Source organism: Meriones unguiculatus, chromosome 14, assembly GCF_030254825.1.
Source record: "Meriones unguiculatus strain TT.TT164.6M chromosome 14, Bangor_MerUng_6.1, whole genome shotgun sequence".
Taxonomy (NCBI): domain Eukaryota; kingdom Metazoa; phylum Chordata; class Mammalia; order Rodentia; family Muridae; genus Meriones; species Meriones unguiculatus.
The window spans coordinates 72,628,042-72,651,683 of record NC_083361.1 but is presented as its reverse complement, the minus strand read 5'-3'; the positions used below and the strand labels follow the sequence as shown (position 1 = coordinate 72,651,683).

Sequence of the window (23,642 nt, the reverse complement as noted above, 5' to 3'; positions counted from 1 at the left end):
ACCCATTATGGACAATATGAACATAAGCATGCCCACAGTGAACATAATATACATGCAGGCATAACCTCAAGTTCATACAGAAAATAACAATTAAAAATCTTTTAAAAAATAAGAAAAAAATTAGAAAACTAATGGAGAACTGTAACTACATGGATACATAGAGATTAGAAACAAAAAAGAAACAGATATATATAAATAGATTTACAGATTTACATATATGTATAAATATGATTTAGTCATGCATATAGATATTGATACAGGTAAGACAGCAATATAGTTCCTTCAGATAGCCTACTGAAACTATTCATTCTCAAAGATTTTTATTTTTAACTACAACTTTTAATTGTGAGTAGTTATAGAAATATGGATAATAATATCTGAACTTATATGTATGCTTTGTTAGGTTTCTTCCTCCTCTGCATACATTGTTTTATTATTGTGCTACTTGCTTTCATTCTTGCTACTTGCTTCATTCTAAGAAGTTTGAGCAAGTCTTACATCATGCTTTCTGTGGGCAAATCCTAGGATGTAAAACTTTTCTGAGTGCTCCTTTGACTTCTGTGTTTCTCAGGCTGTAGATAATGGGGTTTAACATGGGAGTAATGACCCCATACAGCATAGAGATGAGTCTGTCTCTGGCAGGAGAGTGTTGACTGGAGGAGGGACGGATGTAGGTAAATATAGTTGTGCCATAGAACAAGAAGACGACAAGAAGATGGGAAGCACATGTAGAGAAAGCTTTGCGCTTCCCTTCCACTGACTGGATCTTTAAGATGGTGGAGACGATGTATATGTAGGAGATCAAAGTGATCAGAAAAGCACCAACCCCAAAAATACCTCCTACCACTAAAACAAGCATTTCTGCTACATAGGTGGATGAACAGGACAGGGCCATCACAGGTGGGATATCACAGTAGTACTGGTTAACTTGGTTGGACTTACAGAAAGACAGGTTAAAGGTGGACATTGTGTGGAGAAAGGAGTTGAGAAACCCAGCTGCCCAGGTTCCAGTTACCAGCTGCACACAGCGAACCTTGGTCATGATGAGGGAATAACGCAAAGGGAAGCATATGGCCACATACCGGTCATAAGCCATCACAGCCAGCAAGAAAACTTCAGTCCCAGCTAGGGCCACCAGGAAATAGAGCTGCAAAGCACACCCAACAAAGGATATGCTGTGATCCTCACTCAAGAGATTGTTGAGCATCTTGGGAACAGTAGCTGATGGGCAGAATATGTCTAGCAGGGACAGATTTGCCAACAGGTAATACATGGGGGTTTGCAGCTTTCTCTCAGTCACAATGGCCAACAGGATGGCCCCGTTGCCCAGCAAAGTGATCTGATAGATGATGACAAAGACCACAAAGAGAGGATAACGCACCTCAGGGAGGTCAGAGAGCCCTATAAGAATGAACTGAGTCACCATTGTAAGATTGTAGACATCCATCTCTTCTGTCCACAAGGCTATTTCTAATGGAAATGAAAGCAAAGAATGCATTAGAATCATAAAGCAGGGATCCTGGTTCTGAGAAACTGGAAAACAGAAGAGTATTATTGAAGGTGAATTGTCTTACCTCTATCTTTGTTATTATTATCTGATCATAGTGGATGATTTTTATGTGTGTTGGATTCTCTTTGCAAGTGTTTTATTGAGTATTTTTGTATCTTTGTTCATAAGAGAAATTGGTCTGTAGATCTATTTGTTGAATCTTTGTGTGTTTTCACAGTAACTGTAGCTTCATAACATAAATTTGTCAATGTTCATTCTGTTTCTATTTTGTCAAATAATTTCAGTAGTATTGGCATTAACACTTCTTTAAAAGTCTGGTAGGATTCTGCACTAAAACAATTTGGCTCTAGACTTTTTTTGGTTGGGAGACTTTTTTTCCAAATTTTTATTTTTTTATGTTAATTACAGTTTATTCACTTTGTATCCCAGCTGTAGCCCCCTTCCTCATTCCCTCCCAATCCCCACCCACCCTCACCTCCTCCCTGCCCTTCTCTAAGTCCAGTGATAGGGGAGGTCCTCCTCTCCTTCCATCTAACCATAGTATATCAGGTCTCATCAGGGCTGGCTGCACTGTCTTTTTCTGTGGCCTAGCAAGGCTGCTCCTTCCTCAGGACGGGGGTGGTGGAGGGGGGACAGGTCAAAGAGTCAACTGATCTACTTTTCACATTGCCTTCAACATTTCTTTCATTTTTATATGTCTTATTTTAATGTGTTTGACACTAGACACTTCTTCAGTCTAAATTAAGGTAGAATTAGAGTATTACACAATTGCATATTTCATATATTCTATTATATAATCATCAAATTATATATACATTTATATTCAATAGTATATAAAATTTAATCCTCACTAAGAAAGACAAACAGGACAGACATCAGGAGAGGGAGAAAACAGGTAACAGGACAGGAGCCTGCCACAGAGGGCCTCTGAAAGACTCTACCCAGCAGGGTATCAAAGCAGATGTTGACACTCATAGCCAAACTTTGGGCAGAGTGCAGGTAATCTTTTGAAAGAAGGGGGAAATAGAAAGACCTGGAGGGGACAGGAGCTCCACAAGGAGAGCAACAAATCCAAAAAAAAATCTGGGCACAAGGGTCTTTTCTGAGACTGATGCTCCAATTAAGGACTATTCATGGAGATAACCTAGAACCCCTGCAGAGATGTAGCCCATAGCAGCTCAATCTCTAAGTGGGTTTCCTAGTAATGGGAACAGGGACTGTCTCTGACATGGAATCAGTGGCTGGCTTTTTGATCACCTTCCCCCTGCTGGGGGAACAGCCTTACCAGGCCACAGAGAAAGACAATGCAACCAGTCCTGATGAGACCTGATAGGCTAGGGTCAGAGGGAAGGGAAGGAGGACCTCCTGTCTCAGTGGACTTGGGCAGGGGCATGGCAGGACATGACGTAGGGAGAGTGGGATTGGAAGGGAGGGAGGGAGGGGGCTAAAACTGGGACACAAAATTAATAAACTGTAATTTATAAAAAATAAATTGATTTTAAAGAGATTTAATACTAGAAACTATCAAATTTGTAGAAAATTACATCAACAATGGAGTCATGAAAGTATAAATTTTCTTTGACTTCTTCAACATATACTTTACTTGGAGGAAAAAGCTGTAGAAATGCACCTATAACTTTAGCACAGTATGTTTAGGGTATGAACAATAGCATTTTCATTACCTCATGCATAATAATGGTGTTAATAGACTGTTTGGACAAAGTTCACCATAAATCTGGAAATTAATATTTGGGTTAATTTGTTGTCTTGAAAATAATTTTCTGTAGCATCACATACTAGACAATTCATAATACAAGCTGATTAGAAAATAAAATGAACACTTACATTCTATAATCTGACCCCTATTTATTTTGCCTGATGAAAACAATAAATAATTTCTTCAATAAGTTAAAATGGACAGAAAAATAATGTAAATAATAGATAATGATTTTATGCCCAAAATATGTAAAGGTTTTTCATCTTCTCCCATATAATACATCCATTCATGTAGGAGGCTAAGATCAGGGAATTGTGAATTTGAGGCTACCCTGAACTACAAAGACCATGTTTCAAACTAAAATAAAAAGAGAGGGCACAGTAGCATACTCCTTTTCATTTCACAAGCAACAACAGATTTGGAAAGTAACTTCAAAGTAAATAAATAACTGTTAGACTTTAAGTATCTCTTCAAATCTTGAAATATGCCAAAAAAACTGTCCTAACAATTATAAAATATGTGTATGTCATTATAAAGTTAATGAAGGGGATTTCTGAATGACGAACAATGACTTAAAGAAAAATTAATCGCATCAGTTCTTAGGATCTATAATTTCTACAACCCTATGGAGCTCTCAAATTTCATCCTATGTAGTAATCTTTCAAATATAAAAGTATGCAAGTAAAGTAAGGCACTTTATTATAATAGCAACCTCTTAAAGCAATAAATGTTACTTGTACAATAACTAAGTTTCCTCACCCAGTTTTGACTCTTTAAAATAAGAACTGTAAGAAATATATTTTAGAACATTCTGATTAATAAACCTACCTTATTGTTCAGATTATATAATCAATACATATGCAACAAAACCTAATGACACTTTCTCATTTTGTACATTATTATTTGAATGTATTCTATGAAACTAATGATCTATGGGATACAGAACAAATCATTTGCTCACATGTAAAGGTTGCATATATTTACCAACTTTTTCATTCTAGTACAAACATCATTTATTCTTAACAATTTGTGGTGTAATTAAAAATAAAAAATTTTATCAATAACATAATTCTCAGAAACAGGTTCTAGAATCTTACGTAGAGATCAATAGTTTCTAGACTACATATTAAGGAAAGCTTTATTATCTTCAATCCTTCTATGTATATTTTATGGTTACTTATTGTAACTGGAAATTTAAAACATACAGATAAGAATTAATAAAAGAGAGATATGGAAAGCATTACATTTTTATTAAAATTTTCCTATAATTGAGACCTTCTTACCATTTCTGACTTATAACTTTCCATATGGAGAATTCTAAAAGTACTATGCAGGAAGATACTCTCTTTTTAGAAAATTTAAGTTTCTGCCAAATAGAAAATATGAGATATAATTTAGCAAAAATAGAACATATATAGCTTAAATCATAACACTTTTAAGACTATTTCATTAGCATCTTATCAATAGCAAAAAAAATATTGCATTTAAATTATGTTTAAAATATAGATTATGTTACCAATAAATAGTTTCAGCAAAGATAAAGCATATGATCCAGTAACTAACTATATCAGAAGATAAAAACCAAATTAATACTTGTTCTTAGGACTAACACTAGGGGTTAGTCCATAATTTATTCTCCCTCTCTCCTTAGGGAAGCAGAATAATAAGAACTCTGGAGAGTAGCTACATCACTACCAACTTATTAATAGGGACACAAAAGTAATTAATTTGGTATAAGTTTTAATATAATGATATGATACAGGAGTGCCACTTTTGCTCCTTGTAGTGGTCAATGAAATGAACTTGACCAGTGATAATGATGGGATGGGAGATTTGTTTTGTGCTTTTCAAGAGTGCCTTTTGTAAATAACGATTACTTTCCCTGCTGTAAAAGGTTCACACACACACACTCTATAGTAAGATAATATTTTGTTATCACAAAAATCCTTCATTGAACATATCATCACATTTTTTGTAAAAATCTAATTTTATTGTAAAGTGAAAATATTACTATATTTATTCATGAGCACACAATATATCTTATGAAAACTATAAGCCATCTATATGAGAAACATTAAGTGGCAGAGAACCACTGTGAATATAGACACAAACTCACTTGAATATGGAACTTGTAAAGGGACTCCCAATAACCCATTGATATTATCTAGATATGATACATAGACAATTAATTAAAACAGATTAATTAAATACATATAAGTAAACACTATATTGTTTCTACAATCCTATGAATTTTCAAATAAAAAAGATAGCAACAAATTCAAATGTTAAAATAAAGTTGGATGTGCATTGAACGTATGACAGGAGTCTACTGAGCGCATCTGAAAGACTCTAACTAGCAGTGTTTTCAAAGCAAAGACTCATGACCAAACCTTTGGCAGAGTACAGGGAATCATAAGAAAGAAGGGGAGTTAGTCTGATGGGGAAAGGATAGGAGCTCCACAAGGACCAAATATATCTGGGCACAGGGTCTTTTCTGAGACTGACATTCAACCAAGGACCATGTATGGATATAACCTAGAACCTCCACTCAGATGTAGCCTGTGGTAGCTCAGTAACCAATTGGTTTCCCAAAGTGAGGGGAACAGGGACTATTTCTAACAGGAACTCAATGACTGGCTCTTTGGTCTCCCCACCCCCAAAGGGAGGAGCAGTCCTGTTAGGCCACAGAGGAAGGCTTTGCAGCCAGTCCTGAAGATACCTGATAAAACAGGATCAGATGAATGGGGAGGAGGTCCCCCCCTCAGTGGACTTGGAAAGGGGCACGGTGGAGATGAGGGAGGGAGGGAGGGACTGGGAGGGAATGAGGGATCGGGACACGGCTAGGATACAGAGTTAATAAAATGTAACTGATAAAAAAAATTAAAAAATAAAAAATAAATAAAAATAAAGTTGGATACTGTTTTGCTTCTCTTCATTATATATAATTATTATTTATAATTTATTCACATTGTATTCCAGTTGTAGCTCCTTCCCTCATCTCCTCTTGATCCCATTTTCCCTCTTCCCCCTCTATCCCTCTCCTCTAGTCCACTGATAAGGGAAGTCTCCTCCCTTACTGTCTGACCCTAGCCTATAAGGTTTCATCAGGACTGCCTGGATCCTCTTCCTCTGTGGACTGGCTAGGTCACCCCAACAGGGGAAAGTGATCAAAAAGCAGGCAACCAAGTTCATGTCAGAGACTGCCCCTTACTAGGAAACCCACATGGAAACTGAGCTGCCATGGGGCTACATCCGAGCAGGGACCGAGGTCCACTCCATGCATGGTCCTTGGTTGATGCATCAGTTTCTGCAGTCCCCCCTGGGGCCAGCTTGGTTTTGTTGGTCTCCTTGTAGAGCTCCTGTCCCCTCCAGGTCCTTCTATATGTGCACTCTTCCATAAACTTCCCTGCATTCTGTCCAAAGTTTGGCTGTGAGTCTCTACATCTGCTTTGATCCCCTATGGGATGGAGTCTTTTAAAGGACACCTGTGGTAGTCTACTGTCCTGTTCCTTCTCTTCCACAGTTTGCATTGTCTATCTTGATTAACCTTCTGAATGAGAATGAAGTATCTTCCCTAGGGTCCTCCTTGTTGTTTAGCTTCTTCAGGACTGTAGATTTTAATATATTTATCCTATACTACATGGCTAATATCCACTTATAAGTGAGTATATACCATTCATGTCTTTCTGCTTCCAGGTGACCTCACTCAGAATGATCTTTTCTAGTTCCATCCATTTGCATGCAAATTTCATGATTTCCTTGTTTTTAATAGCTGGGTAGCATTTCATTGTGTAAATATACCATAATTTCTGTATCCATTCTTTGGTTGAGGAACATCTAGGTTGTTTCCACCTCCTGGCTACTACAAATAAAGCTGCTGCAAACATGGAGGATCAAATGTCCCTGTTGTGAAGTTGAGCATATTTTAGATATATGCTCAGGAGTTGTATAGCTTTTTTATAATTTTTATTTTTTTATATTAATCACAGGTTATTTACTATGTATCCCAGCCTTATTTCCTAATTCCCTCCCAATCCCACCATCCCTCATCTCCTCCTATGCCCCTCTACGAAGTCCACTGATAGGGGAGGTCATCCTCCCCTTCCACCTGACCCTAGCTTATCAGGTATCTTCAGGACTGGCTGTAATGTCCCCCTCTGTGGCCTAGCAAGGCTGCTCCTCCCTCGGGGATTGGGGGCAATCAAAGAGCCAGCCATTGAGTTCCTGTCTGAAATAGTTCCTGTTCCCCTTACTAGGGAACCCACTTGGATACTGAGCTACCATGGACTACATCTCTGCAGGGATTCTAGGTTATATCCATACATGGTCCTTGGTTGGATCTTTTTTAATTACAATTTATTCACTTTGTATCCCAGCTGTAGTCCCCTCCCTCACAACCTCCCAGTCCCACCCTCCCTTTTTTTTTCTCCTCCCTTGCTAGGGACCCTGTTGTTGAATATTAATATTTATCATTGATTTATCTTTTAGTAAACAGTGGTTATTCCTAAACCAGCTGTATACCCAAATCACCACACAGAGACTAGGATTTATTTAACTAACCTAGAGCGCAATGCTGGGCAATAGTTACTCCATCCTAAACCTCCAGGCCCTCATAGTTTCCTCCCATTCAGATTTCCCACATTATACTTGCTTTTAGTCATATCTTAGGTCCAGTTTATCTCTCCTCGTTGTTCCAAGTCCACTCCTTCCTGATCTCGCCTCTCTGACTCCTCCCACTCACTTCTTTCTCCTCTGCTCTGAACCACAATATCCCACCCTATTCTCTTGATTGCTCAGCATTGGCTGGTTGTTCTATCGAAATTGCAGAGAACAAATGATGGCATGTTTACACAAACTTGAGACAGGTGATGCTTAAAATAAGCATCACAATGCAATGTCCAGATTGAAACCAGATAGTGGAGTAGATAAATCAGCATTTGAATGAACAAGGATAAATTGTATACATTCCACAAAAACACTATGTCAACAGAACTCACTTAGACACTGAGCTGCCATGGGCTACATATGTGCAGGGATTCTATGTTATCTCCATGCATGGTCCTTGGCTGGAGTAGCAGTCTCAGAAAACACCCGTTGGCCCAGAATTTTTTGGTTTGGTTGCTCTCCCCGTGGAGTTCCTGTCCCCTCCAGGTCTTTCATCTTCCACTACTTTCATAATATTCCCTGCACTCTGCCCAAAGTTTGGCTATAAGTCTCAGCATCTGCTTTGATACCCTGCTGGGCAGAGTCTTTCAGAGGCCCTCTGTGGCAGGCTCCTGTCCTGTTCCCTGTTTTCTCCCTCTTCCAATGTCCATACCATTTAGCTCTCTGAGTGAGAATTGATATTACCCAGCATCCTCCTTTTTACTTAGCTTCTTTAGGTGTACAGATTTTAGGATGTTTATCCTATATTATGTGTCTAATATCCATGTGTAAGTGAGTATATACCATTTGTGTCTTTCTGCTTCTAGGCTACCTCACTCCAGATGATCTTTTCTAGTTTCCACCACTTGCCTGCAAATTTCATGATTTCCTTATTTTTAATTGCTCAGTAGTATTCCATTGGGTAAATGTACAATTTCTGTATCCATTCCTCCACTGAGAGACATCTGGGTTGTTTCCAGATTCTGGCTATTAGGAATAAAGCTGCAAAAAACATGGTTGAGCAAATGTCCTTGTATACTTGAGCATATTTTGGATATATACCTAGGAGTGGTATAGCTGGATCTTGAGGTAGCACTAATTTTCTGAGAAAGTGCCAGGTTTATTTCCAAAGTGGTTATACAAGGTTATATTCCCACCAGTAATGGAGGAGGGTTCCCCTTTCTCCACATCTTCTCCAGCATGTCTTATCACTTGGGTTTTTTATCTTAGCCATTCTGATAGGTGTAAGGTGAAATCTCAAGGTCATACTGATTTGCATTTCCCTGATGGCTAAGGACTTTGAGCATTTCTTTAAGTGTTTCTGTGTCATTCGATATTCCTCTATTGAGAATTCTCTGTTTAGCACTGCACTCCGTTTTTAATTGCATTACTTGATTTGTTGGTGTTTAACTTCTTGAGTTCTTTATATATTCTGGATATTAGCCCTCTGTCAGATATAGGGATGGTGAACATCCTTTCGCAGTCTGTAGACTATCGTTTTGTTCTGATGACAGTGTCCTTTGCTTTACAGAAGCTTTTCAGTCTCATGAGGTCCCATTTACTGATTGTTGCTCCTAGAGCTTGAGCTGTTGTTGGTGTTCTATTCAGGAAGTTGTCTGCTGTGCCAATGAGTTCAAAGCTCTTACCCACTTTTTCTTCTAACAAATTTAGTGTGTGTGGTTTTATATTGAGGTCTTTGATCCACTTGGACTTTAGTTTTGTGCAGGGTGATAACTATGGATCTTTTTGCATTTTTCTACTCTAGACATCCAGTTAGACCAGCACCATTTGTTGAAGATGCTGTCTATTTTCCATTTTATGGTTTTGGCATCTTTGTCAAACATCAGGTGTCCAGAGGCGTGTGGGTTTATTTCTGGCTCTTTGATTTGATTCTATTAATCACCAGACTTTTCCTATGCCAGTACTGTGTAGTTTTTATTACTGTTGCTTTATACTTCAGCTTGAAATGGAGATACCTCCAGAAGATCTGTTATTGTGCAGGGTTGGTTGAGGTATTCTGGATTTTTTGTTTTTCCGTATGAGGCTGAGACTTGTTCTTCAAGTTCTGTAGAGAATTGTGCTTTTTTTTATGGTAATTGCATTGAATCTGTTGATTGCTTTTAGTAAGATGGCCATTTTTACTATGTTAATCCTACTCATCCATGAGCATAGGAGATCTTGCCATCTTCTGATATCTTCAATTTCTTTCATCAGAGACTTGAAGTTTGTTTTGTTTTGTTTTGTTTTCATATAAGTCATTCACTTGCTTTGTTAGAGTTACACCAAGGTAGTTTATGTTCTTTATGGCTATGGTGAAGGGTATTGTTTCCCTAAATTCTTTCTTAGCCAGTTTTTCTTTTGTATACAAAGTGCTACTGATTTTTTTTTCACTTAATTTTATAGGCAGCCACTTTGCGAAGGTGATTAACAGTTGTAGCAGTTCTCTGGTAGAATTGTTGCAGTCACTCATGTATGCTATCGTATTATCTGTGAAGTGATAGTTTGACTTCTTCCTCTCCGATTTCTATCCCCTTAATCTACTTTAGTTTTCTTATTGCTCTAGCTAGGACTTCAAGTACTATGTTGAAGAGATATGGATAAAGTGGGCAGCCTTGCCTTGTCCCAGATTTCAGTGGGATTGATATGTTTCTCACCATTTAGTTTGATGTTAGCTATAGGCTTGCTGTATATTGCTTTTACTATTTTTAGGTATGTGCCTTGTATCCCTGATCTCTCTGAGACTTTAAATATGAATGGGTGTTGGGTTTTGTCAAATCCTTTTTGGGCATCTAGAGAGATGATCCTGTATTTCTTTTTTTTTTTTTTCAGTTTGTTTATATGGTGGATCACATTGATGATTTTCTGTATATTGAACCACCCATGCATTCCTGGGGATGAAGCCCACTTGGTCATGGCAGATGGTATATTTGATATCTTTTTTGATACAGTTTGTGAGTATTTTATTGAGTATTTTTGGATCAGTGCTCATAAGACAGATTGGTCTGATATTCTCTTTGTTGGGTCTTTGTGAAGTTTATGTATTAACTTGACTGTGGCCTCATAGAATGAGTTCGGTTATCTTCTTTTTCTATTTTGTGAAATAGTTTGAAGACTATTGGAATTAGCTCTTCTTTTAAGGTCTGGTAAAATTTTGCACTGAATCCATCTTCCCCTGGGCTTTTTTTTATGACTGTTTCTTTTTCCTTAGGGGATATAGGACAATTTTATTTACCTGATCTTGATTCAACTTTGGTTAGTGGAATCTATCAAGAAAATTGGCCATTTCATTTAGATTTTCTGATTCGGTGGTATATTGGCTTTTGAAGTAAGACCTAATGACTCTTTGGGTTTCCTCAGTGTCTCCCATTATTTTCCCCTTTTCATTTCTGACTTACTTGATATGGAGAATATCACTCTGCCTTTTAGTTAGTTTGGCTAAGGGTTTGCCTATCTTTTTTATTTTCGCAAAGAACCAGCTCTTGGTTTCATTGATTCTTTGAATTGTTTTCTTTGTTTCTAATTTATTGAGTTCAGTCCTGAGTTTGATTATTTCCAGCCATCAACTCCATGTCTTGAATTTCTTTATGAAGGCACTTAGTGCTATGAACTTTCCTCTTAGCACTGAATTCGTTGTGTCCCATAAGTTTCAGTAAGTTGTGCCTTCATTTTCATGGAACTCTAGGAAGTCTTTAATTTCTTTATCTCTTCCCTGTGTTTGTGTTTGTGTTTCAGTCTCCTTCTATGTATAGGCTTTTCTGTTATTGTTGAAATCTAGTTTTAGACCATAGTGGTCTGATAGGAAACAAGGGATTATTTCAATCTTCTTATATCTGTTGAGGCTTGCATTGTGCCCCACTATATGGTCAATTTTGGAGAAAGTTCCATTAGGTGCTGAGAAGAAAGCATACTCCTTTGTGTTTGGGTAATAAGTTCTATAGACATCTATTAAATCCATTTGACTTAAGACCTCTGTAAGTGTCATTATTTCTCTATTTAGCTTTTGTCTCAATTATCAGTTCCTTGTTGAGAATGGGATGTTGAAGTTTCCCACAATTAAGATGTTGGGATCAATGTGTGACTTAAGCTTTTATATTGTTTCTTTTAGAAATGCAGGAGCCTTTGTATTTGGGGCATAGATGTTCAGGACTGTGATATCCTCATCGTGGATTTTACCTTTGATGAGAATGAAGGTCCCTCCCCATTTCTTTTGATTAATCTTTGTTGTATTGATGATTATTTATATTTAATATTGATTTATCTTTTAGTTAAACATCAATTATTTCTAAACCAGCTGTGTACCCAAATCACCACACAGAGACTAGGATTTATTTAATTAACCTTGTGCACAATGCTGGGCAATAATTACCCCATAATAAACCACTAAACTTGCATAGCTTTCTCCCATTCAGATTTCCCACATTATACTTGCTTTTTAGTCATATCTTAGGTCCAGTTCATTTATCCTGATGTTTCCTGGTCCTCTCTTCTCGGATCTCTCCACCCACTTCTACTTTCTCCTTCTCTCTTCACCAGAATGTTCCACCCTATCCTCTCCGTTGCTCAGCATTGGCTGGTTGCTTTAATTGGCAATACAGAGAACAAATGGTGGCATGTTTACACAAACTTGAAACAGGTGATGCTTAGAATAAGCATCACAATACAATATCCAGATGGAAACCAAATAGTGAGGTAGAGAAATCAGCATTTGAATGAACATTGGAAAATTGTACACATTCCACAACGTTATACCAACATTTCCCCCTTTAAGTCCAATAAAAGGCTCTTTTTCTTTCAATACAAAAATAATTATAAAACATTTATGAAAACTATTAGTTAAGATTTATATGTGCAATGTCCAGTCCATGTGCATTTGGCAACTTTGGAGAAATTATTTTATGATCTAACCTATCTTGATAAGTTTAGAATTCTATACATAAATTAATTTTTACCCTTATTGGGATTACCTATATAAAAACATTTTCTTAAATTCTAAACAACTTAAGCTTAATTATGGAACTATAACTATTTGGTTATACCACCAGAGACTTGAGAAGGAATAAAATTAGCTACTTCAGTAAATAGGAAGTGCATGTTAGCAGCTTCCAAAAAAATAAAAAAAATTGACAGAGATTGTTTACTGCCTGCACAGTAACTCAAAACTCTCTGTAACACTGGATCATCATCTCCAACCTTCTGGTTCAGTATATTTGACAGACATATATATGAAGCAGGAAGAATTTAGGACATTTTTTGGTAGAATTCTGTCTGTCATGAAGTGAGGATAACTGCTTTTCCACAGAGACTAAGAAAAAAAAAGGATTCAAAATAAAATTTTCCTTAAGGTTACTATGTAAGTTCTTTTTTCTTAATAATAGATATTACATCCTTACTGATCTAAAGGTTGGGTTCACATCATTTTAGGTTTATGTAAGACAAGATGATATCACACTGCTCTAAAAAGGCCAGCCAATCTCAAACACTGGTACTTCCACAGAATTGGTACAAAAGGGCATTTTGGCTTAAGAAATGTGTTCTGTTGGTCAATGTAAGGACTCAAAATTAGGCTGGGAGAAAAACATGCAAACTGCATGCCTCCCACAACAAAAAACTTTTAAATGCTGCTAGATAATGGTGTCACACTGCTCTGGAAGCAAGCTTATTCTTTCAAATATGAGACAGGGGTAGGGGGAACAAATGTCAGTCATGCCAAATGCAAAACAGACACAGGAGGCTTACAGATGGCAAAGTACATGCCAGCCTATTTAAGTCCTAAAAATTCAAATATTACAAATATTTATATTATAAATTATAAAATATTTTATGTTTATATATAATTTTAAATTTGTATGTTTAAAAGGCTGAACCATCTATCCGGTATCAAAAAGAAAAAGGGGGGGGGAGGGCAAGTCAAAGAATAGCCACAACCAATGTAAAAATCCAGGTACAAGTTGCCTAAGGTACATCAGAAGAGGGAGAAAACAGGGAACAGGACAGGAACTTATCACAGAGGGCCTCTGAAAGACTCTACTCATCAGGGTATCAAAACATATCCTGAGATTTATAACCAAACTTTGGGCAGAGTGCAGGGAATCGTATGAAAGAAGGGAGAGGCAGAAAGACCTAGAGGGAACAGGAGTTCCAAAAGGAGAGCAACAAAACCAAAAAATCTGGGCACAAGGGTCTTTTCTGAGAGTGATACTCCAACCAAGGACTATGCATGTAGATTACTTAGAACCCCTGCCCATGGCAACTCAGTGTCCAAGAGGGTTCTCCAATAATACGAACAGGGACCCTCTCTGACATGAATTCATGGGCTGGCTCTTTGATCACCTCCATCTGAAGGGGGGAGCAACCTTACCAGTCCACAGAGGAAGACAAAGAAGCCAGTCCAGATGAGACACAATAGACTAGGGTCAGATGGAAGGGGAGGAGGACCTCCCTTATCAGTGGACTAGGTGAAAGGCATGGGAGAAGAAGGAGGGGGGAGGGAGAGATTGTGAGGGGATGGGCAAGGGGGCTACAGCTGGGATACAAAGTGAATAAATTAAAATTAATAAAAATAAAATTATAAATTTAAAATAACAAAATTTTTTTTCAATGCAGTTTATTCAGGAACCTTGAACAATCCTCGGACCCTGGGTAAAGCCAGCCCACAGCTTAAATGGCCTCTGGGTAGCCAACCCAGGCATGCCACGTGGGCAATGCAGATAGGTCCACATACATAGAAACAAGCCAGATCCTCAGCCTTAGCCAAATGTGGAATTGTTCGTGACAGAGAGCACTCACCATCGGGAAGGTGGAAGGTGGAAACCAACTCCATCTTTAAGGCATAGCATTCCGCAGCTCTCTACAGTTCCCCCTTTTTGTTTTAGACACATCAGGCAAGAGTAGAGGTCTGATCTCTGATAATAGAAATAAATTGGGACTTTGTACCAATGTTCATTTAGGTGTCATCTACCCAAAGAGCATCAGACCCGTCCGATATCTTTTTCTCAGAGGTGGGACCTGGGGCATCAACCCACATGCAATCAGACATGCTCTTCTCTGGGTCCAAAGCGGCTGACCCTGAGTGCAAAAATAACAAATTTTTTTAATGCAAATTTTTTTTATTTTTTTGAAAAGATGCTAGGGTGTACTTAAATGCTAAAGGTAAAAGGGAGTTTATATCAGAAAGAGGACCCGGGGTAAGATGATCAATCCTCACTTAGAAGGACAAATGGGATGTGCATCGGACATAGGAGAAAACAAGTAACAAGACAGGAGTCTACCACACAGGGCCTCTGAAAGACTCTACCTAGCAGTGTACCAAAGCAGATGTTGAGACTCATAATCAAACCTTCGGCAGAGTACAGGGAATCATATGAAAGAAGGGGGAGTTAGTATGATGTGGAAAGGATAGGAGCTACACAAGGACCAAATATATCTGGGCACAGAGGTCTTTTCTGAGACTGACACTTCATCAAGGACCATGTATGTATATAACCTAGAACCTCTGCTCGGATATAGCCCCTGGTAGCTCAGTAACCTATTGGTTTCCTATAGTAAGGGGAACAGGGACTATTTCTGACAGGAACTCAATGGCGGGCTCTTAGACCTCCACACCCCCCAGGGGAGGAACAGTCCTGCTAGGCCACAGAGGAGGACTTTGCAGCCAGTTCTGAAGATACCTGATAAAACAGGGTCATATGAAAGGGAATGAGGTCCTCCCCAATCAGTGCACTTGGAAAGGGGCAGGGAGGAGATAAGGGAGGGAGGGTGGGATTGGGAGGGAATGAGGGATCGGGACACGGCTGGGATACAGAGTTAATAAAATGTAACTAATAATAAAAATTAAAAATTGAAAAAATATATCAACCTAAAAGGAAAAAAACATCAAATTTGTGTTATGACATTATCATTAGTATTATATAAGGGTTACAGATGGCATTGCTAATGGCAAAGTTAGAAAGTATTGTAATCAAACACTAAACAGGGCAAAGAATCAGAGTGTATTATAAAGAAAGCTTTTGTGCATTAATGAGCACAATCCTTTTAAGATACTGTATCAAATTTTAAAAGTTAAAAATTTTATTGTTGTTTCTGTTCTTGTATAAAAGTAATTGAAATTAAATTGCAAGATTAAAAAAACTTCTAAACAGTGCAAGATGCCTAGGGTATGCTTAAACTCTAAATTAAAAAGAAGTTTATATAAAGTTGACGTAAAACATGCCTTTTCAAAAAAAAAACCATGTCTTTTCTATTGTTCAAGGCAACCAGCTTGTTTCTCTAATAAGAAGCCTTCTCTCAAGAGATAGGTAACAACTTGGCCTAATACAATATGTGCCCAAGAACTCAAAAAAAGATAATTTTTATCTATACAAGCTTGTTTTGATTTCAACATGATAATGATTGTATGTTCAATAAAAATGGTAACTTATATTGCTGATCCCTTTACATGGGAACAACTCTAAAACTGACTGGGATGTAAAAAATATCTCTAGCCAGAAATCCAACAATACATGGCCAATAAATCCTTGGCTATAATATCCCCAAAATGTATTATACCATTCTCTTAATTGGCATAGATAAAGTTGGTTTACAGTTTAGTTTCAACCTGCACATCTCAAACATTTATAATATTAGGATTGTATAACGTGTGTGAGAATTTATATGATTGCAGAACAAAAGGACCAGAAACCGGAGACACTGGATCAAACCTGACAGAATTCATCCTTCAAGCATGCTGAGAAATTAACATATTGGCTCCAGCATCTTGCATGTTCCAGCATTCTGCTTGTTCCTGCCTCAACTGCTTCAATTGCTGTTTCTCATCAAAGCCTGCTCCCAAGAGAGCTTTGAAGAAAGCTACTAATCTCAATTGGTCCAGCATTTTAGGCTATTTCAAACAGGACTTCTAAACATTGAAAGACTGAATCACAAATGTTAATGCCTGCTTAATTAACCATTTTTCCAAATTTCCTTTGGGCCCCCTAACAGGATTTCCGTGTTTTCAAAATGTCACCTAGAAGAAACCCATGAGAACGACACCTTAAGTTTTCCTTAAGGGGGTTGGGTAGGTTTGTATTTGTTTTCTGTGGCTATGAATGTTTATTGTCATTGGGAGGTGGTCTTATTCAGAGAAAAAAACAATGTTACACTCAGGGATTTCTCTCTTTTCCTTTTCCTTTTCTCTGTCTTTCTTAGATAAGGAGAAAGTTGTTTAAAAAAAAAAGAAAGAGGAATACAGGGATACCTTATTGGAATAATAAGGCAAAAGGTAGATTATTAAATCTACTCAAGACTTTATTTGTTATTATCAAATAAGGTTATTTTTAACTCTGGTACTGGATTTTGTATATTAATGCAAATAATTATATTTTTAATATATTGGTAATTCTAGTAGATTGATACAAATTCAAGGTTACTTTCAATACTTTTAAACTGCTTTTAAAAACTGCTCAGGCGGGGGGCGGAGCCAAGATGGCGACTAGGACACACAGGTTCTGAGCGGTGGGATACCTGAACTTCTGAGTGGGTGAATGGAAGGACCTCTAACCCAGGAAAACCACAGTGAGGCTTTCTAAACATCAGGGAACATCGCAGGAGGTGAAAACTTTGGTCTCGGGTCACCCAGGGACTTGTTTGGGGAAGAAGAGAAATGATCCTTTGATCTTGCAGCACTCCCTTCCCCCAGACCTCCTTCCTCCTCGACACAGTGGCACAGCGGACTCATCTTTCTCAGCGCAGACCTAACTGCCTGGGGTATACAGCCGCTGAGGTGGAGCCCCAAGCCCTTTAGCGGCAGGCAAAAGCCAGTGGTACATCCCATATTCGTGCAGCGCCTGCACCATCCTCCCAGGGCGCAAATCTGCTAGACGCCATACTAGCTCTGAAGGATCGCGATCACTGACAGTATGGCCCGCCCAATCCCACAGTGACAGAGAATACCCTATATACTCACCGAAACCAGACAGAAACGTCATACAACCTGGACACACCAGGCGCTGGGCCTCCCAAGCTTGGAAAGCACAGTGAAGAGACCACAGGACTTCTCAGAAAGCATTGGGACTAGCGACCCAGTCCCCAGTTACAGCAGGACATGGCGGCGGAGCAGCACTGAACGGGCGGGGCACAACAACCCTCCAGTTTAAGACTAACTAGGGCCAAACTAGAGAACAGAGAGCCTGGTTACCCCATCCCTGCTGATGTGACCACCCTGAAATCTCCAGCTGCAGCAAGACCTCAGAACCTGGCAGTGACAACAGCACAGATCTGGCAGAGCACATCAAAGAAGCAGGGCCAAACCAGAGAGCAGAGAGCCCGGATACCCCGATCTCTGCCAAGAGACCTGCCTGTAAGTGAGTGCACCCTTGAGAATCTGCAGTTCCCCAGATCCTGGGTCCTTCTAAAACAGAAGCCAGGCATCGAACCCCCTCCCACCCACATACCCACTTTGGGAAACAGAGGGGCACTAGGGACATTGAAGTTCCTGCCCTGTGGGTCTAAATGAAAAGTTAAGGCAGTTAATGCCAGAAATTGCGCTGCGATCATCATTAGCGCCTGCGACATATACAGTGCAGAACCCCTCCCACACACTCAAGGGTTCAACATTAGCCATCACTCTGTCCCTCGAGACACACGTCCACGCACACTTACACACACACACACACACACACACACACACACACGCTTGCATTTGCCCCGTTTGCGCCTGCGTACTTTCCTCCCACAGGTACAGCTAGTCCTCAGCACATGCTGAGAGTTCTCAGCTTCCTGAAGAACTCTCCAGACACCAGAGAGAGACAGCGCCAGTCTGATCTGCAGAATCCAAAAACAAACAGGGAAGGTTTCAGATAAGCCAATGGCCAGGGGTAGGCGAAAGAACACTTCCAACATAAATCAGGACATCATGACTTCACCAGCAAACCCCAAAATTGATGGATACTCCAGTTCAGCAGAAGCACAGGAAAATGATTTTAAAGCCATGCTTGCCCAATTATTTGAGGCTCATAAGGAGGAAATGAACAAGTCTTTCAAAGAGATGACAAGTCAATTGGAGGCAAAGAAAGAAGAAATAGACAATATCCTTAAAGAAACACAGGCAAACATAGACAAACAAATAGATACACAAGTAGAGGAAAAATTAGTGGCATATAAAAAGGAAATGAAAAAAGAAATAGAGGCCATCGTAGAGACACAGGAATCCAAATTCAAACACATGAAAGAAATGGTGCAAGGCATGAAAACAGAATTAGAATCAATAAAGAAAACACAAAATGAGAAAACCCTTGAGCTGGAGAACTTGGAGAAAAGATCAGGAACCACAAAAGTAAGTATCACCAACAGAATACAAGAGATGGAAGAGAGAATCTCTGGAGCTGAAGACACACTTGCAGAAATGGATACTTCTCTCAAAGAAAAAGTAAAATCAGAAAAGTTCCAATCACAAAATATCCAAGAAATCAAGGATGCTATGAAAAGACAAAATCTAAGAATAATAGGAATTCATGAAAAAGAAGACTCCAGCCTCCAAGGTCCAGAAAATATTTTCAAGAAAATCATAGAAGAAAATTTCCCCCACTTAAAGAAAGAGATGTCCATAAATATACAAGAGGCCTACAGAACTCCAAATAGACTAGACCAGAAAAGAAACACATCACGTCATATCATAGTCAAAACACTAAATCTACAGAACAAAGAAAAGATATTAAAAGCAGCAAGGGAAAAAGGCCAAGTAACATATGAAGGTAGACCTATCAGAATCACACCGGACTTCTCATCAGAAACTATGAAAGCCAGAAGAGCCTGGGCAAGTATCATGGAGACTCTAAGAGATCACAAATGTCAACCCAGACTACTATACCCTGCAAAGCTTTCAATCAACATAGATGGAGAAAACAAAATATCCCATGACAAAACTAAATTTACACAATATCTACACAGCAAACCATCCCTACAGAAGATACTAGAAGGAAAACTCCAATCTAATGAAAACAAATTCACCCAAGAAAACAGGGCATACAGATAATGTCCCAACAAAAATGAAAAGAAAACAAGCAATGAAACAGGGTTAGATCATCGACTCCATTACAAAAGGAACTAACATGCATTGGTCACTATTATCTATCAATATCAATGGACTCAACTCACCAATAAAAAGACACAGGCTAACAGAATGGTTAAGGAAACAGGATCCAACATTCTGTTGCATCCAAGAAACACACCTATGCAACAAAGACAAACACTACCTCAGAGTAAAGGGCTGGAAAACTGTTTTTCAAGCAAACGGTTCCAGAAAACAAGCTGGAGTAGCCATCCTAATATCTAATAAAATAGACTTTCAACCCAAGTTAATCAAAAAAGATAAGGAGGGCCACTATATTCTCATCAAAGGAAAAATCCACCAAGAGGACATCACAATCTTGAATATCTATGCCCCAAATACAAGAGCACCGACATTCGTAAATGAAACATTATTAAAGCTTAAATCATACATTGATCCTAATACCTTAATAGTGGGAGACTTCAACACTCCACTCTCACCAAGGGACAGATCAACTAGACAGACACCAAATAGGGAAATAAAAGCACTCACAGAATCCCTAAATCAAATGGACCTAATAGACGTCTACAGATCATTTCACCCAAACTCAAAAGAGTACACCTTCTTTTCAGCACCACATGGAACCTTTTCCAAAATAGACCATATAGTGGGCCACAAAGCAAGCCTCAACAGATACAAAAGAATTGAAATAATCCCTTGTATACTATCTGACCACCATGGACTAAAGCTCGACCTCAACAACAACAGAAACAACAAAAAGCCGACACGCACATGGAAACTGAACAACTTACTACTCAATGACAGCTGGGTTAAGGAAGAAATAAAGAAAGAAATTAAAGACTTCCTAGAATTCAATGAAAAGGAAGGCACAACATACCCAAATTTATGGGACACATTGAAAGCAGTGCTCAGAGGAAAATTTATAGCACTAAATGCCTGCAAGAAGAAATCCGTAACATCACATACAAACAACTTAATGGCCCAACTGAAAACCCTAGAAAAAAAAGAAGCAGATACACCCAAGAGGAGCAGACGGCTGGAAATAATCAAACTAAGGGCTGAAATCAATCAACTAGAAACAAATAAAACTATATCCAAAGAATCAATGAAACAAAAAGCTGGTTCTTTGAGAAAATCAACAAGATAGACAAACCTTTAGCCAAACTAACTAAAAAGCAGAGAGAAACTATCCAGATCAGCAAAATCAGAAATGAAAATGGGGACATAACCACAGACATTGAAGAAATCCAAACAATTATTAGGTCATACTACAAAAGCCTATATGCCACAAAATTTGAGAATCTAAATGAAATGGATAATTTTCTTGAAAGATTCCAGCTACCAAAACTAAGTCAAGATCAGGTAGAAAGACTGAATAGCCCTATATCTCCCAAGGAAATCGAAGCAGTCATTAACAGTCTCCCCTCCAAAAAAAGCCCTGGACCAGATGGCTTCAGCGCAGAATTCTACAAGACCTTCAAAGAAGTGCTAACTTCAATTCTCCTCAAGCTATTCCACAAAATAGAAACAGAAGGAACACTACCAAACTCATTCTATGAAGCCACAGTCACCTTGATACCTAAACCACACAAAGCCCCAACAAAAAAAGAGAACTTTAGGCCTATCTCTCTTATGAACATTGACGCAAAAATACTCAATAAAATACTTGCAAACCGAATCCAAGAACACATCAAAGATATCATCCACCATGACCAAGTAGGCTTCATCCCAGGCATGCAAGGGTGGTTCAACATACGGAAATCCATCAATGTAATCCACTACATAAACAAACTGAAGGAGAAAAACCACATGATCATCTCCTTAGACACCGAAAAAGCATTTGACAAAGTCCAACACCCATTCATGTTTAAAGTCTTGGAGAGATCAGGGATACAAGGCACATATCTAAACATAGTAAAGGCAATATATAGCAAGCCTATAGCTAACATCAAACTCAATGGAGAGAAACTTAAATCAATCCCACTGAAATCAGGGACAAGACAAGGCTGTCCATTGTCCCCATATCTCTTCAACATAGTACTTGAAGTCCTAGCCAGAGCAATAAGACAACTAAAGGAGATCAAGGGGATACAAATCGGAAAGGAAGAGGTCAAAGTGTCACTATTTGCAGATGATATGATAGTATACATGAGTGACCCCAAAAATTCAACCAGAGAACTCCTTCAGCTGATAAACACCTTCAGCAAAGTGGCAGGATACAAAGTCAACTCAAAAAAATCAGAAGCCCTCCTATATACCAAAGACAAAAAGGCTAAGAAAGAAATTAGGGAAACAACACCCTTCACAATAGCCACTAATAACATAAAGTACCTTGGTGTGACTCTAAGCAAGCAAGTGAAAGACCTGTTTGAGAAAAACTTCAAGTCTCTGAAGAAAGAAATCGAAGAAGATATCAGAAGATGGAAAGATCTCCCGTGCTCATGGATTGGTAGGATTAACATTGTGAAAATGGCCATCCTGCCAAAAGCAATCTACAGATTCAATGCAATTCCCATCAAAATACCAACTCAATTCTTTACAGACCTTGAAAAACAGATTCTCAGCTTCATATGGAGAAACAAAAAACCAAGAATCTCCAAAACGATCCTGTAAGACAACAGATCATCTGGAGGTATCTCCATTCCTGATCTCAAGCTGTACTACAGGGCAACAGTAATAAAAACTGCATGGTATTGGCATAGAAACAGAAAGGAGGATCAATGGAACCGCATAGAAGACCCAGAAATAAATCCACACACCTATGAATACTCGATATTCGACAAAGAAGCCAATTCCATTCAATGGAAAAAAGACAGCATCTTCAACAAATGGTGCTGGTCCAACTGGATGTCTACATGCAGAAAAATGAAAATAGATCCATATTTATCACCCTGCACAAAACTAAAGTCAAAGTGGATCAAGGACCTCAACATAAAACCAGATACCCTAAATCAATTGGAAAAAAAAGTGGGGAACAGCCTAGAACTCATTGGCACAGGAGACAACTTCCTGAACAGAACACCAACAGCACAGGCTCTAAGAGCAACAATCAATAAATGGGACCTCATGAAACTGAAAAGTTTCTGTAAAGCAAAGGATACCGTCATCAAAACAAAACGACTGCCTACAGATTGGGAAAGAATCTTCACTAACCCTTTATCTGACAGAGGACTAATATCCAGTATATACAAAGAACTAAAGAAGCTGAAAAGCAGCAATCCAAGTAATCCAATTAAAAAATGGGGAACAGAGCTAAACAGAAAATTCTCGACAGAGGAATATCGAATGGCAGAAAAACACTTAAAGAAATGCTCATCCTCATTAGCCATCAGGGAAATGCAAATCAAAACGACCCTGAGATATCACCTTACACCCATCAGAATGGCCAAGATGAAAAACTCAAGCGACAACACATGCTGGAGAGGTTGTGGAGAAAGGGGAACCTTCCTCCACTGCTGGTGGGAATGTAAACTGGTACAACCACTCTAGAAAGCTATCTGGCGCTTTCTAAGACAATTAGGAATAGTGCTTCCTCAAGACCCAGCTGTACCACTGCTAGGTATATACCCAAAGTTTGTTCAAGTACACAAAAGGGATACTTGCTCAACCATGTTTATAGCAGCTTTATTTGTAATAGTCAGAACATGGAAACAACCCAGATGTCCATCAACGGAGGAATGGGTACAGAAATTGTGGTATTTTTACACAATGGAATACTACTCACCAAT

General features: G+C 38.6%; 1 protein-coding gene across 1 annotated transcript; it reads right to left on the bottom strand.

Moving 5' to 3' along the window:
• Positions 1–499: 499 nt before the first annotated feature.
• Positions 500–1,447, bottom strand: LOC132647053 (olfactory receptor 5V1-like). Its single transcript, XM_060366270.1, has one exon. The coding sequence runs from the start codon at positions 1,445–1,447 to the stop codon at positions 500–502; it is 948 nt and encodes a 315-aa protein (XP_060222253.1).
• Between the last annotated feature and the right edge of the window lie 22,195 nt (positions 1,448–23,642).